The sequence below is a fragment of the Scleropages formosus genome, chromosome 22 (genome assembly GCF_900964775.1).
Source record: "Scleropages formosus chromosome 22, fSclFor1.1, whole genome shotgun sequence".
Classification (NCBI taxonomy): Eukaryota; Metazoa; Chordata; class Actinopteri; order Osteoglossiformes; family Osteoglossidae; genus Scleropages; species Scleropages formosus.
Window position 1 is genome coordinate 17613775 of NC_041827.1, and position 15272 is coordinate 17629046.

General features: G+C 41.9%; 2 protein-coding genes across 2 annotated transcripts in view; both read left to right on the top strand.

The window, feature by feature from the left end:
- The first annotated feature begins 208 nt into the window (after positions 1 to 208).
- Positions 209 to 1929, top strand: hrh1 (histamine receptor H1). Its single transcript, XM_018744570.1, has one exon. The coding sequence runs from the start codon at positions 216 to 218 to the stop codon at positions 1839 to 1841; it is 1626 nt and encodes a 541-aa protein (XP_018600086.1). The 5' UTR covers positions 209 to 215; the 3' UTR covers positions 1842 to 1929.
- A 3454-nt stretch (positions 1930 to 5383) lies between these two features.
- The window catches only part of atg7 (ATG7 autophagy related 7 homolog (S. cerevisiae)), a 44268-nt gene continuing 34379 nt past the window's right edge, over positions 5384 to 15272 (top strand). Inside the window, exons 1-11 of the mRNA XM_018744510.2 lie at positions 5384 to 5718; positions 5852 to 5941; positions 7756 to 7955; positions 8217 to 8271; positions 10779 to 10896; positions 11174 to 11251; positions 11336 to 11452; positions 12661 to 12807; positions 13308 to 13396; positions 13734 to 13855; positions 14410 to 14500. Coding sequence (XP_018600026.1) covers positions 7790 to 7955; positions 8217 to 8271; positions 10779 to 10896; positions 11174 to 11251; positions 11336 to 11452; positions 12661 to 12807; positions 13308 to 13396; positions 13734 to 13855; positions 14410 to 14500 — 983 coding nt within the window. The 5' untranslated portion in view covers positions 5384 to 5718; positions 5852 to 5941; positions 7756 to 7789. The remainder of the gene's footprint in view (positions 5719 to 5851; positions 5942 to 7755; positions 7956 to 8216; positions 8272 to 10778; positions 10897 to 11173; positions 11252 to 11335; positions 11453 to 12660; positions 12808 to 13307; positions 13397 to 13733; positions 13856 to 14409; positions 14501 to 15272) is intronic.

A 15272-nucleotide genomic window follows, 5' to 3' on the forward strand; every position in this document is an offset into this window, starting at 1 on the left:
TTTATACTGACAGAGTACATTTTATTAATATGCATTAAAATTGAAAAAGATAAGTAATATGCATAATTCTGAGTGTTCCATGTTATTTTTACTTTGTGTTTTTAGGTAACTTCGAAGGAAAATCTTGAGCAAATCAAACTGTTCACAAAAGATTTTGTCACTCCTGACACGTTATGCATCGGTGACACCATGTGAGCACCGAGGGACCTTCCCTAATGGAGACGACGCCTGAAAATTTCCTAATTGACAATTATTCCAAAGACGCTGGGGAAAATGAGTCTGTCACCGTGGCGAGGACTCATCCGAATTCGACCGTGTCGTTTGGCGTTCAGATAAACAACGTCCTCCTGGGCCTTCTTCTTGGCACGGCTTCGCTGCTGACCGTCATCATGAACGTCCTTGTCCTGTACGCTGTGAAGAAGGAGAGGACGTTGCACACGGTGGGGAACCTGTACATCGTCAGCCTCTCCATGGCCGATCTCGTCGTCGGCGCCACCGTGATGCCCCTCAACCTCATATACCTGCTGGAGGACAAGTGGAAGCTAGGGCGCATTCTCTGTCAGTTCTGGCTTGTCATGGATTACGTCGCCAGCACCGCCTCCATTTTCAGCCTCTTCATCCTGTGCCTGGACCGGTACCGATCGGTGCGGCATCCACTCCGCTACCTGCAGTACCGCACCAGAGGAAGGGCCATCCTTATGATTGCCGGGGCATGGCTGCTCTCCTTAACCTGGATCGTTCCAATCCTGGGATGGCGCTTCTTCTCCAATGTCCACCCAAAGCCAGAGGCGGAAAACAAATGTGACACAGACTTTCGATTTGTCACCTGGTTCAAGGTCCTGACGGCAATCCTGAACTTTTACGTCCCATCCGTGCTGATGCTCTGGTTTTACACGCAGATCTACATGGTGGTGAGACAGCACTACCGCCAAAGGCAGTGCGTCCAAAAAGTGAGAAACTCTGAGAAACAGGAGGTGTCACAAAACGGTGAGATATCGCATGTGAACCACAAGTTTAATGTCACAGAAAAGAAGCCCAGTTCTCCATCTCACTACTCCAATGCTGATGATTTACTGGACCAGTACAGCTTGGATCAGCCGTGCTACTCGAAGGACACACAGGATGACGCCAAAGCGGACGCTGCTTGGACGGAAAGGAAGACAAACAGATGTGGCTACCAGGCAGCGCTGTTCGCTGTCCCGAAACGCCTTAAAAGATCCGTCAGAGACGCTGAGAAATGCTCTCCTCGCTCACCCTGTTCCAGGGAAGATGACAGTCCCGAGACGCCTTTGAAGCTCTCTTCTCTGCCCCTTGGCATTCTGCAGTCAGATGGCGACGACGTCCACAAAATGATCGTGTCTGTAAATGAGTGTAATGCATCATCACCGAACTCCGTGACTGGAGTGTGCGAGATAATACGTTTGTCCGACGTGCACGAGTACGCTGCTGTCGTGTGCGCCGGCGACTTCCGGCACCCGGTAGCCTCACAGTGGCCCCCTGGCACGGCCCTCAAGCTGGACTCGGCCAGCGCGCTCACGCTCAAGCAGTCCTGGCAGAAGTTCTGCACCCAGTCCAAGCAGCGCATCCAGGGCCTGCGCGCCTACAAGGAGCGCAAGGCAGCCAAGCAGCTCGGATTCATCATCGCCACCTTCATGGTGTGCTGGATACCCTACTTCGTCACCTTCATGGTGATGGCCTTCTGCAGGACCTGCGTCCACCACGACCTTCACATGTTCACCATCTGGCTGGGCTATTTCAACTCCACCTTGAACCCGTTCATTTACCCGTTGTGCAATGACAACTTCAAGCGGGTTTTCAAAAGCATCCTGCACATTCAGTGATGGACACAGTGCCAACGTGCAACAGGGTTCATCGTCCATATACTGTAGGCATTCCAGAGTGTAAATGATATTTTGTTCCAGAGAATTCCCACCGTCTGTGGCCTACTGTCCCACTGTACCACCATTTGTACCTGACAATAAATTTGTGGTGTGCGTCTAAAAATACTAGGCTAAACATTGGTAGCTTCTGTATATTTGGTCATCTGCATTTTCATAAACAGAACAGTGAAATGGCAAAGTTACAGTGTATTTACTTGTAAATTCCACAGTACTGGTACATATTTTCTCACTAAAATGATCTGTAAGACAATTTACAGTCATCTTTCAAAACAGATTAAGACTGAAAAATGGGTTGAAACACACGTGGTTATTTTTAGCACATTAAAAATTAATACACTAACAATTATCATACATATTTACATTTATTTATTTAGCTTATGCCTTTCTCCGAAGTGACTTACAGTGTTAAGGTTACAATTATTTACCCATTTATACAGCTGGGTAATTTTACTGGAGCAATTTAGGGTAAGTACCTTGCTCAAGGGTACTACTACAGCAGGAGGGGTGATTGAACCTGTAACCTTTGGACCCAAAGGTAGCTCTAACCACCTGTTTTTTTTTTTTTTTTTTTTTTTTTAATCAATTTGGTTGAAATTCCAAACCCTAAAATAACAGGCAATGGAATATGGAATAAGTCACATACAAAAAGTTTATCACAGCTATAATGAACAAACTGGATACAAAATCATATTTTATAATCTTAGCTGCACACAGTATAAACAGCATAATATATACAAATATCAAACTGTTTAGAAGTTTTCACAGTTTATACAAAGCAAAGTTTAAATTGACCTACATTAATATCTTACATATGTCACAGGTTCACATATATGTAAGAGTAAATGAAACATTAATTTTTCTCAAAATGTGGAATAATAACTTTGGTTTCAGTTTTCAGTGTTATGTCTTGAAGGTCTTTTTGGAAATCAGTACCCCTCCTGGTATATGGAGGACTCTGATGACAGGCAAGGTATTAAATTATTGCATAAAATCCACTGCTATAGGAAAATAAAAACATTCCTTTGGGAGTTACTGGTAAACTTTGAGAGGTACTGTATTTGTCAAGCGTAAACTCTGCATCCCAGGATCCCCTGAGCAGGTCTGCAGTTCGACTTCCAAAAGCCACTTGAAATAGCGGCTAGAGCAGAATAATATTTGAAATGTTAATTAGCATTTCAATGGCCCATTACCTCAATCCTGCCAAAATGCTTCATGCTGAGATGTTAATTGGAAATCTTAGAATGAGGAACAAACAAACTGGGTTTCAACAATCCAACTGCTCATTTCCTTACTAAGAGTATTCTTGTTACTCCTCTTGGCTACAAAGATTATAGAGGGTCTCTGCCACAACCCCCATTAACTACTGCACTCTTAAGAGTGACACATAGAGGACTTGCTCTTTTTCCACACGTAGCAACAACTAACTCCTTCATCCTCCTACAGTCATTCTTCTTTCATCTGCTCCATGTTGACAAAGCTACAGCTCCAGTACAAGATGGAAAGTAATGGCAAAATGTAAATGTTCCCTGGCCAGGGACACAGAATCACCAATTTAGATGCTTAAAAAACAAAATCATACTTAGTGGTAACAGAGGGTCAGTTAAAAAAGCGTTAAAGCCCTATTGGCAATTTCTTTGAACAAACACTGACGAACCACAGATGCAGCTCTCACTTCAACTTTGTTGGAAGACAGACTCAACAAAGTATTCTTGTTGATTTGGTTTCCTATAAACATAATATGTCATAATATGCCTTGCTGGCATGTCTGTATATCATTATGGGCCCCTTCTTAAAATACATTGGTGCTTTATTGAGGGCATTGAACCCATTCATGCAATCATCCCAAATTCCAGGAAGATTTGAAACTTGACCTACTGCAACAAGGCTTATGGAACAGACACTTCTGGAACATCCTCTTGTTTTCTTACACCCAAAGAGGCCTACATACTTTGTTTCCAACACTAACAAAAGCAAAGGCATAGCTCCTTGTCAGTTACTGGAGGACCAAAAAATATTAGCAGTAGATCTCAAAGGAGTTATTAAATAATAGTGTAAACATCCATCCTAAAAGTGAATATTCCGGAATCTTAGAAATGTTGAAAAACATTCCTAGTCTAATTCAGAATGTATATAGGTTATCCATGTCCTTTCAAAGATGGGAAATATGGCTAGTTTGATTTAAAATACAGCAATTCTGTTCTTTATTTTGTGTTGTTATAAATAATTTGCTCCATGAAACCAGTCTATTACACAAATTCCTTTAGTGAGGATGTCAAACTACCATTACTTCTTATTGAAAAACAATCAGTTTGTTGAGGAACAATGGCTCAACAAAAATTGATTAAAAAGCAAAAAAGATATTCTTACATATGACAATAACGGAAACATGTTTTATAATACTGTATTTTCAACATAATTATTTCTATCTTTATCTTATCCAGAAATATGTCTAGCTTTTGATGTTAATTCATCCATTATCAATAATCAGTTGTGTATTGCATTTATATTTACATCTTTGTATTTTAAATGTGGTTTTAAAGCTAGTTGAAGAAATTCCTCAGGGGAAAGTCATTTGACAGCTTCTTCTATTATCTTTTAATATTACTTAGACCTTTTTGCACTTTTAAGAAAGCTGTGCCAACCTTTCCTCGACAGCTTAGCTACCACGAAGTGCTTCACCGGAGTGTGCTCTTCTTTTTGTTATTATTATTAAAAACAAACTTATACGCATTGATTGATAAAAAGCTCCTTTTCTACAGTACGTGTGGAGCACAGTGTGCGTGTTTACCTGGGTTTGAAATGCTCTTTTTTATTCATTGTGAGGAGTTTTAGAACCTGGTGGCGCAGGTGAGTGTTGTGTTTGCGAGCTACACAACTGCAGCACTGCGCGCACGCACGGAAGCACCCAAAGAAAGTCTCCTAGTTGTTTTTAAACAGTGCAGGTTTAATGTTTTAACCGTGTTTCATTCAGCTGTGGTTCTTAGGAATTTCTGTTATTAATACTTTTTTAATTGGCCGCACGTTTTACGATTGTTTGCCTCACTGAACTGCCGTGTTCTAACATGATAAGTAGGTACAGCTGAGTTGCACAGCAACTGCACCGGGACTCAGCTGTTCCTTTTCGAATCTTGGCACCGTCTCAAATAACAGAGAACAGTGGCCTTAATATTATTGTATAAACTCCATTTACACAAGCGGTTGAAGTAAAATAAAAATGCAGTTTTACTGCGTCTTAAGATACGGGGTATTAAAAAGGCAGAACAATATGTAATATATTCATGTTGTATGTATACTACCCTGTTTTAAAGGGCTGAGGGTATTTAATGTACAAAGCTGTATTTTTTTTTTACACACATATGATATGTATAATATAATGACAGAGTTGTCTTGTTTTTCGGTGTATTTCTTAGTCTATTAGGAGACCAGTTTGCGCGCCCGGCAAGTCACGTGCACGGCGGGCGCTCGCGGACGTGCAGTCCGGAGTTATGCGGGAGGACTGGAAAATCCGCGCCGTGTAGCAGTGAATGAAACCTGCTGTTGATTCGATACCAAACACAGTGAGCGCGACCTCGGTGCAGAGCGAGTGACAGTTTCGACGTGTTTATTCGGCCAGTGAGTGAAAGGGTCGGAAGAAAAGGGGCATACGGGAGCCTGCAGCCGCTGAACTGCGCATTTTTTGCTCCTCTCGCGCTGGAAATGAAAAAGATCTGCGCGTACAGACTGCTCTCGGTGCTCTCGTGCGTCGGCATTTGTTTATTCCTGTTTCTGTTTTGGTTTTTCGTCTTCTACACACTGGTGATGGCGCCCTAACCACACAGTAAGCAGTTTATATGAAGCAGGACACCTATGCTTACTATTCATATAATGCAGTATTTAACTTCCATTTGATCCGTATTCGCTTTCTGTAGGCGGAATGTATCTGTTTGCCTTAACGTTTTGTTTACCTGCAGACACGGATTATATTAGACACGCCCCTGTGCGTCTTGCGTCACAACGGGACGTGTCGTCACACGCACCCAATGCGGAAGTGAAGTGTTTTGGTAAGTGTGCTTTTTTTTTTTACACTAGAAAATACCCTCACGTTTAGTTTTGAGACTGTGCTTCTTCATGAGTTAATCAAAACCTGTTATAGTGTTTCGGTTTTTTTTTTTTGGGACTAGTAGGAATATTTCAGAATGAGGTGAGATCATAAATAATCATCATGTCTTGTTGAACTGAGAAAAACTTGGCTCCCTGCTCCTGCTTGTTCTTTGCCCGCGCTTCCTCATTTTAAGTTCTGTATTTTGCACCCCATATGCATATCGCCTTCGACATGTAAGAGGGTCTTTTATAACCGATGCTGTCGTGCAGTGATGGTGCGAGAAAGATAATCTGTAACCCAGGTTACAGGTAGACGTAATATGCAAAGTGAGTGACGTCACTCAGGTGAGTTGAGAACCTGGACAGCTCACAGGTAACATACTGGGGGATGGCTCCTTTTCATTTTAGGGTAAAGAACCTTGTTCAGGGATCCTGCTGCAGGAGGTGGGAGGTGGGATTCAAACTGACAACCTTTATATAACAAGGCCACAGCCACCTCACTTTTCTCTGCCTTGTTGCACGTTCCTCGTTACATTTACTCCACTTTTTAAAAATCCTCCTTGTCATCTTCTCCAAGTCTGCCTTCCAGTTTTAATATTTCTTCATTAAATCATGACATTTAATGTGAGATCTTTCATAATGAAATCCCTGTGCAAATCCCCTTAGAATCTATGTAACTTTAAAAAAAAAAAAAAAAAAAAAAGCTGCTAAGATTTACCTGAACTTTCTCTTCTTTTGTCCCTGTGCTCAGTTTGACATTAGTGCCTTTGGTGCAGCTTTATGTGTAACAAGGTTTGGCCGGAAAATATTTTCTGGGTATGATTGTGTTGCTGTGGTGTTGAGTTAATGTGTTTCCAAAGGGCATAAACCTGTTCATACAGATTTAATTTCCAGCCATGGCGAAAATTGCTTTTCTGTCCTTGTTTCTTTACTGCTTTCTGCTCCAAACACAGATGATGGCTGTAGGGGCAACCACTTGAATCCCAGAACAGTTATATTGAAGTTTCATTTTTCAAATGATAAATTGCTGCTCTCTATAATGACCTTAATGATAGAGGGATGAACTGATTTCCTTTTTCATTTATGTGATCTGATCCCTTCTAAATTATGAGCTTATACAGTATAGACCAAATAGCAACATTTATCTAGACATCTAGACTTCAAGTGCACATGTATTTCTTCTTCTCATACAGTAAAATTATCTCACATCATGTCCTGTTTATATCAGTCATGTATAATTATCGGCCTGAAAAATTAACTGCATAACAAAGTTCCTAAAATGATTATTTCTAATAGTTTATGTGCATTACTGGTTTCCGCAAAGACTTTTTCGTTTTGTTGTCAAAATCTACAAGTTTGATCTTTTTTGGTAAAATGAATACATTAACATTTATTCATTTAGCTGATGCTTTTCTCCAAAGCGACTTAAATTGTAAGTTCTTACACATTTATACAGCATGATAATAAAGCAATGCTGTTGCTGTACACACATTACTTTTATTTTCTGTTTGTTTATGTATGAAGTAATTATGACACTTGACAGAAGCACCACAGTACTCCTTTTAATTTGCAGATTGAAATAGAATTGACCTTTTTCACCCTGTAGCTGTGGACTGTTTTAGGTGTACTTAAGTGCATCCGCTAAATAGGTACGAGGGGAAGCTGAGAGTGTAACACAGGGAAGAAATGGCTGATGAAAAGTACCAAACATTGAGGAAACACAGTATAACCAGTGCTGACAGTGCCCTCTGCGATAACAGCCCTGTCTCCACAGATCTCGTGGCAGAAAAGAGCACAGAGGAGTTGGTATGGCGGCTGCGTCCACAGCTGTAGACTCAGCCAGCCAACAGCTGCAGTTTGCCCCATTCTGCAGTGCCCTGGAAGCTGGCTTCTGGCACCAGCTGACCCAGAGGAAGCTCAACGAGTACCGTCTGGACGAGAGCCCTAAGAGCATTAAGGGCTATTATTATAACGGTGAGTTGAGGCAGTGCAGGAGGTGTAAAAATGTGGATGCTTGGGGGGTATAAGGGGGCAAGTTCTAGAGCCCCAAGTGAAATTGTTTATTACTGAAGTTGTGGCAAAAATGTGTTGACATTTCATTCCACTGTGTATGATGAAGGCCTCAGCCAACAACATGAGAGTTAGACTTTGGTCCTGAATGGCCACTGGCAGGGTCAAGCTTGTGGAAGTAATTGTTTCCCCCTTTTTTTTTTTTTTTTTTAAAAAAACACCAAGGTGATCCGGTTGGCCTTCCGACTCGACTGACCTTGGAATTCAGCGCATTTGACGTGTAGGTGTCTCCGTTATTTCTAAAATGGGCTTTTTAATTTAAATTATTATTATAAAAATCAAATTGAAGCTTAAGGATCTTGTTGTTTAGAACAATGTGTTTGTTGTGTTTGAGAGCTCAGGACTCAAATGGTAAAAAATGAAGCAGTATCCTTTACAGTTACATTTATTCATTTTGCAGAAGCTTTTCTCCAAAGCAAACTACTCAGGGAACAATGCAAAAGTGCATTACACAGCAGACACAGAGATCTAGATGCAGACACATGATTTCTGAGTACAGTTTGTCTCATACCACAATATAAACCAGTGTACATTACAGAAGTAACAACATAAAGGGTTTTTTTTTTTTTTTTTGTATAACTGGTAACATAGTCTGTGTTTGTGGAGCACATAAGAGATTAGGGGAGAGATGAGTCTGAAGATGTGACCTCTTTGTGTGGGACCACCAGTCGGCCAGAGGTGGAGAAACATGAGCCTGGTTGGGGTGCAGCAAGCGATCAGGTCTTGTGGATATCAGGGAGCAGATCCATTGATGGTTTTGTAGGCCGTTTAGCCGATTGGAAAGGATCTGCCAATGCAAGTAGAGCAGTTTCGGTGGAATGGCCAACGCATGGGGTGAACTCATTGGGACAAAGTCATATATGACTTTCTGTTAAATAGTAGCTTAAGCCGATGTGCTCTTGTCATTTACTTCCTTAATTATTATTGCAAACATGTAGCTGTGGCACTGATATAATCAAAACTGCAGTTCATATATGAATTTAAATGACATTCCAGCAGTCCTTGCATAAGAAACATTGATAGTTTTTGTGTAGGAAAAGTACTGTCAATGTTTATGAGTTTGTTCTGTCATGAAGAAGCATGAAAAAGAATTTACTTTCACTTCCTATATGTAATTTTTTTTCCCATTTCAGTGTGTGTCTGTTTCCAGTTTTCATTCATACAAAATAATAACAATGCTATATCTATTTTTCCTTCAAAATATCGTATTTTGTCATTAAGACTTATTGCTTTAATAACAAAATGATTTTTAAAGAAAATGTGTGCATTAGTGCATTTATTTTATATGATGCTAGTTTACTGTTAAAAATTGGCCTTATTTAGGAAAACTTTTTTACCTTGTAGTTGTGATTAAATGTCTAAGCAGCCTGCATTGGCCTACAAACAGCATTAAGTGTGAAGGTGTAAGAGAAGGATGATCACCACACAGTCATTATGAAGAGAGACACCAAAGGGCACCTGCTCACAGTGTAGTACATCTGCTGTTCCTCTGGCAAATAAATCTCACATCAGTGACCTCGTTGAATAATGACGTAGGTTTGGGGGTGCAAGTGTTGTACAAGAGCAGCCCACGTTTGTCTTCCTGATCCAATAATAAAGGCATCTCAGCAAAGAGATGCATTGTGAGTGGTTAACAACTGCTCTTTCATACAGCCAAACACATTGCATGCAGTTTTCTTTGGCTATTGTGGGCAACTGCAATTTAGTGAGAGTTCATGCATCAAGGGTGCAAATGCTGTTTCCATGGTCAAATTGGACCATTGATTCTGTTCAGAATTTCAACTATAATTTTTTTTTATATTTTACTGGAGAAACTGTAGGGTAGCAGATGACGTGGAGGTTAGAGCCACCACCTTGCACTTTAAGGACCCAGATTTAAATCCTTGTGTCTGCTGTAGTACTCTTGATGAAGGTACTTACTGGAATTGATGCGGTAAAAATTGCCCTTTTGTATAAATGACTAAATCATTGTCAGCAGCCAACGGTTTATGTGGCTTTGGAGAAAAGTGTCCGAACAGTGAATTAATGCAAATAAAAATTGACGCGTTGTTTAACCAGACTGTTATCTTGATTAATTTTCACCAGCTCGTGTTTCTTCGGCATTTCGGCAGAGCTCTGTTTGCACCAGTCTTGCCTCTTCTCAAGCTTTCTCAGCTTCTCGGCCTAAATGCAGGAGCATAAATTTTATTTCCAAAAATGGATAAAATCCTTCCCTTCCGTGCTCATACTCATAAATTCTCAATAGGCAGAAGGATTAAGGAATGCTCAGATTGTAAATTCAGAATGCCTGGTATAACACCACATCTCCGAGAGCGTTGGATCCGGTCCGGAGCTGAGCAGCTCTGAAAGATGAGTTCCAAGCTGTGCCTCAAATCACCAGTCTGACTTACTTAAATGCACAAATTGAAATGAATTCGCTTGTGCCAAACGAACTCCCAGCTAAATATAGCAGTCGGTGTACATTTTAACGAAACGTGTTGGAAAACAGGGTCTTAATTCTTCAATTGTAGCTTTAAATCTAGGTCACCAGTAGAGATACGAGGGAATATTCTAGTGCTGTTTTCCACATGGCCGCCTGTGGAATTGCGTCTGCGTTCGGTCTGTTCAATTACATCGAGCTCCCTGTTGAGTTTCCCGGGAGGTGTGAGATGAGCAGCATGGAGGTGTTGGTGACCCGGAGCCATCCGCTAGGTGATGACGCGAAGTCTGTTTCTCCACCCACTTCAGCAAGGGGCCCACTCCTGCCAGATGCTGTCCAGCTGTTGGCACTCTGTACAACACCAACACCTTTGAAGCCTTTAAATCCTGTGACAAAAAAGCCCTTTTGGAAGCAGCAGCAAGTGAGGTATGAGGGCTAAATGTGGCTGGGGTTGCAGGGACATGGGACAGCTTCACTTTCTTTAATTCATACCAAAGCATCTCTGCACACTTTTACCTGTTTGAAAGCCTGATAACTTTTTTTTTCTTCTCAGTAAAACGCTGTTTTCATGATTATATTTTCCTTCTACAGCAGAGGGAGGTTGTGTGATCAAAGCTTTTGATGGTTGCAAACGTGAAAAGATTAACATATAGTTTAATTTGGTCTGTTTTCCAGTGGAAGCATCACAGCCTTTCTTTTGCAGATCTGGGAAGCCATAAAGTCTGAGAAGAGTCTAGAGGACCCATCCGTCCTGTGCAGATTTATTCTGTTGACTTTTGCTGTAAGTGTGGCTGCTGGAGGGTTTCCTCAGCACTCTGCTCTGTCAGACAGCCTCCCTCGGCTCACGCTCTCTTTTCTCACCCAGGACTTGAAGAAGTACCGCTTCTTCTACTGGTTCTGCTTCCCGGCCCTTTGCTTTTCCGAAGGCATCCGTATCCTTCAGCCACCCATCTCGCTGGAAGAGCGCTTCTCCCCCACACAGGTCAGCAAGTCTGCGGCTCAACCAGAGTAAATAAAGCGTCAACTCGTTGTGCGCTGCCTGGGACCATCTCTCTTAAGCTGTCAATGTTGCCCTTGTTTCAGCTCCACTGAAGTCCATTTAACAGGTCACTATCTCTTCCAACTCTGTAGGAAATAATTTGTAAGTTGCTTTGAGCAAGACTTCAGCTAACCAGGGAAATACAGATGATATAGCAGGCAGTAGCGAGAAAGAAGTGACAAAAAGGCAGTAGCAATGTATGCACTGTAAGTATGTGACCGGTGTGTAAAAGGTACAGATGTCCACCCATCTGTCATCTCGTCATATGAGCGCACCTCATTCACATGGTAGCATGAGTCAACATGGCTGTGGGATGGGGTGTGAAAGTAGAATAGGGTGCAGCTATTCCACTTGGCTCTTTGGTTTGCGGAGGTGCCTGTTGGCCAACGGCAGCTCTGAGTGGGGAAGCAGAAGGAAGGAGCTGCGATGGGTGGATGGGGCCATGCTCCACAGGAGGAGGAGCAGGAAACGGCAGCTGATGAGCAAAGCGGGTCACTAAGATCCTGCATCAGGCAGGTTTCCAATGGGCCCATGCACTGCAAACAAGGCAGCCTAAAGAGTGACCTCTTGTGTTTTATATAGAAGTGCTTAAAAAGCTCTAAGACCATTTATCACTTCCACCCATCATGGTTATGTTCTGTCCCCTTCAGTCATCTCCCCCAGGAGAGGTGGGTATGCCACTTCTGGAAGCTCTGCAGCTGTCATGTATCTGAGTTCTGCTTTCACATTGTCACTGATTTTTGGAAAGTCATCAGATCTTTTTCCATTGAGCTTCATTGATTCTTGGGAAGCGATCGATATGGGTGATGGTGTGTGCACTGTACTGAAACACCCCTGCACACACTGCTGTTTGTATTCAATAATCGTTGGAAGAAGTAAAAATAAAAGCAACAAATCACCCATACTAAAATACAGCTTAGTCATATGTCTATATACAACTGGTGTTTTGTAGCCCCAGTACTACATGTTAAGGGGCAGAAATTCTTTGAAACGAAGAGTGTGATTTCCCATTTTTTCAAAATAAAATGGGAAAACGGTCTCAGTGTTCTTTGTTCCATCATTCATTGTTGCTCATGTAGCTCATAGACTAAAGCCCTTGGTGACATTGGTTGGTCCAGTTTTACTGCTTCACCCGTGCTTCTGGATTGCAGATCGAAGCCCTGCAGGGTTCTTACGATGAGCTCTGCCAGCGTAGCGGGACCACGGCGGTTCCCTACTTTCTCGTCAAGTACACGGAGGACACGGTGCAACTGGCTCCTCTCCACAGCTGGAGAGACTTCTTCAAAGAGCAGAGGAAGGTAAAAATTAACAATGAAATTCTCAGAAGATGACTCGATGTACAAGAACAGAAATAATGTTTCTGCCAATTGTAACTGAGACGACAAATTATACGGCGAATTAAGGATCGCTAGTGGACTTCAGAATACTGTAGATTAATAGTAGGAAGTGGGCAGCAGCAGGTGGTGGACAAAGAACAAAGAGCTGGAACCTGAAGGTTGTTCCTTCAAGTCCAAACCTGATGCTTTTCTAATCCACCCGTATGAATGAATTTGCATAAAATTCTGTACATGGCTCCTTGTCGCAGCATGTTGAATATTACTGTAATTGTATTTAATGTTCATTTGCATTTTTGGAGCTCTCAAATTTGTTAATATGGATGAAATAAGGTATTTTGGACACTGACACTGTCAAGGTTCTTCTCATGTTTACAGAAAAGTCCACTGAGTAGGTCCAGTGTTGCCCCTGTGGTTTTTTCTTTTTTGAACGATTAATATGAATGCCTGTGTTTGGCTCGAAGGTGACCATGGGCGTGTACGACCCCTGCACTCTCTCCCAGCATCCCGGGTGGCCTCTGCGCAATCTGCTCATTCTTGTGGCCTGCAAGTGGTAACTCCAAACACCACCGCCTTGGGTGTACTCTCTCCTTGTCCGAATATTTATTCGAGTCTCGAGTACATTCCAGCACCATTTGCCTAAATTTTACATTTCTTTGCTGTTTTACTGCGCAATCTCTACCCATGGGTTTAAAAAAAGAAAAAAAAAAAAAATCATACGAATCATAAAAAAGAGAGGACTGGAGAAAGTTCTCATTTGATTACAATTAATTGGTTCCACAAGCAAGATGGCAGACCTTAACCTGGATCTCTGGGATGTCTTCCTGTGGTGTATAGTGTGCTTCCTGCTGCAGTGTATTTGAGATCCCACCTATCTTTCTTTGTTGCAGGGGGGCTCAAGTGGATATGGTCGAGGTCCTGTGCTTCCGTGACCGCACCTTGCAGGGCACGCGGTCCATCCAGCACAGTCTCCTCCTGCAGGTCCAGCTCCCGGAGCTGTCCGTCACTGCAGGTGAACCTTCTCCTCCATCTCTTCAGCCTCAACCTCCCTCTCTGATCCCCATAGGACAAAGGCAATTTACATGTTAATAGAAGAGCGGTCACCTCTTGCTAATGCCATACTCAATAATGGCGTCTTTGTTACTTGGGGTCTCTAGCTGGAACTGGGGCCCATTGGAGTGAGTCTCGTCTTTCTTTTCTTGCCTTACCCTTCTCACTCGCACTTAATGGATTATATTAATCCACCTTTTGAAGGACGAATTTTTTCTGATCTTTTGTATTCACTGAAAGGGTCAAAGTTAGACGTGGACTCCTTATTAAATATCAGAAAAAGTTATTGTTTAAACTGTGACATTTGCATTCATTCCCTCATAATGAACTAAATCTGCTGTGCTCGCTTTGTAAAGCACCGACAGTTTATCATGTAAGACACCTCTACGTTGTGCGACAGCCACAGTTCAACAGCACTGTTTCCTCCGTTTAGTGAGCACAGTGAAAGACTGAAATGTGGCAGCTGTTGAGGCCGAATGTTTCAGTGCCACTAGAGTCCTAAATAATGTCTTGCAGGACTTCCGAAGAGTGTGGGCTGGGAGAAGAATCAGAAAGGTGCTATGGGACCCAGAATGGTGAACCTCAGTGAATGCATGGACCCTAAAAGGTACCGTACGCTTACCCCATATTATTCTGTACTGATATTAGTGGTGAATAACTTCTTGAAACGAATCTGCTCTGAGTGCCAGTCAGTTGTGATCAATTGGTCCGGTCATTAACTGATACCGAAAGATTACTTTGTAGCAGCAGTTACAGTATTTAATTGCTTGGCTTTTAGCATTTCTGTCTTTGTGTGAACATTTTCCAGTTTGTATTTCATTCAGTTTTCTTCCCATCTGTTTTATACAATTTGTCAGAGGAGCAAATATGATGTGTGTGTATGTTTCCAGCCGATAGATGGCAGTAAAGAGCAGCCAGGTGGAAGAGTGTGAGACCAGATTGATTCATACACTTCCACAGTGTTTACAGCTTGTGTCTGGTGCTCCTAAGCAATTGTGATCAATAGCAAGATGAGGAAAATTGTAGGGGTTTATGGGGTCAATCGGTGAGCAACTGGGACTAAATAGGAGTCTATCAAAACAGCATAGTTTTATTGTAACTCATTTACAATTTTGTTTTGATTTTAATGTAGCTCAAAGTTAATGAAAACATTAAAATGTCTTGCATTTCTGTATGATAGCTATATCCAAGAGTTTTTACAGCTCCTAATGTGTAAATAAAATGAGACATCTGTGTTATGAATCTGTTTACATGTATTTCTCTATGATGCTGTACAGGACATGCAGAAGAAAAGTCTTTTCCATTAATTCCTATACCAGATGCTTTCCCCTGAAGTGACGTACAACTCGGAGTAATCAGAAGTTTATTGGCTGTGACAT

Coding starts and splice junctions, on each gene's coding strand:
- hrh1 (XM_018744570.1), top strand. CDS start 216: ATGGAGACGACGCCTGAAAATTTCCTAATTGACAATTATTCCAAAGAC.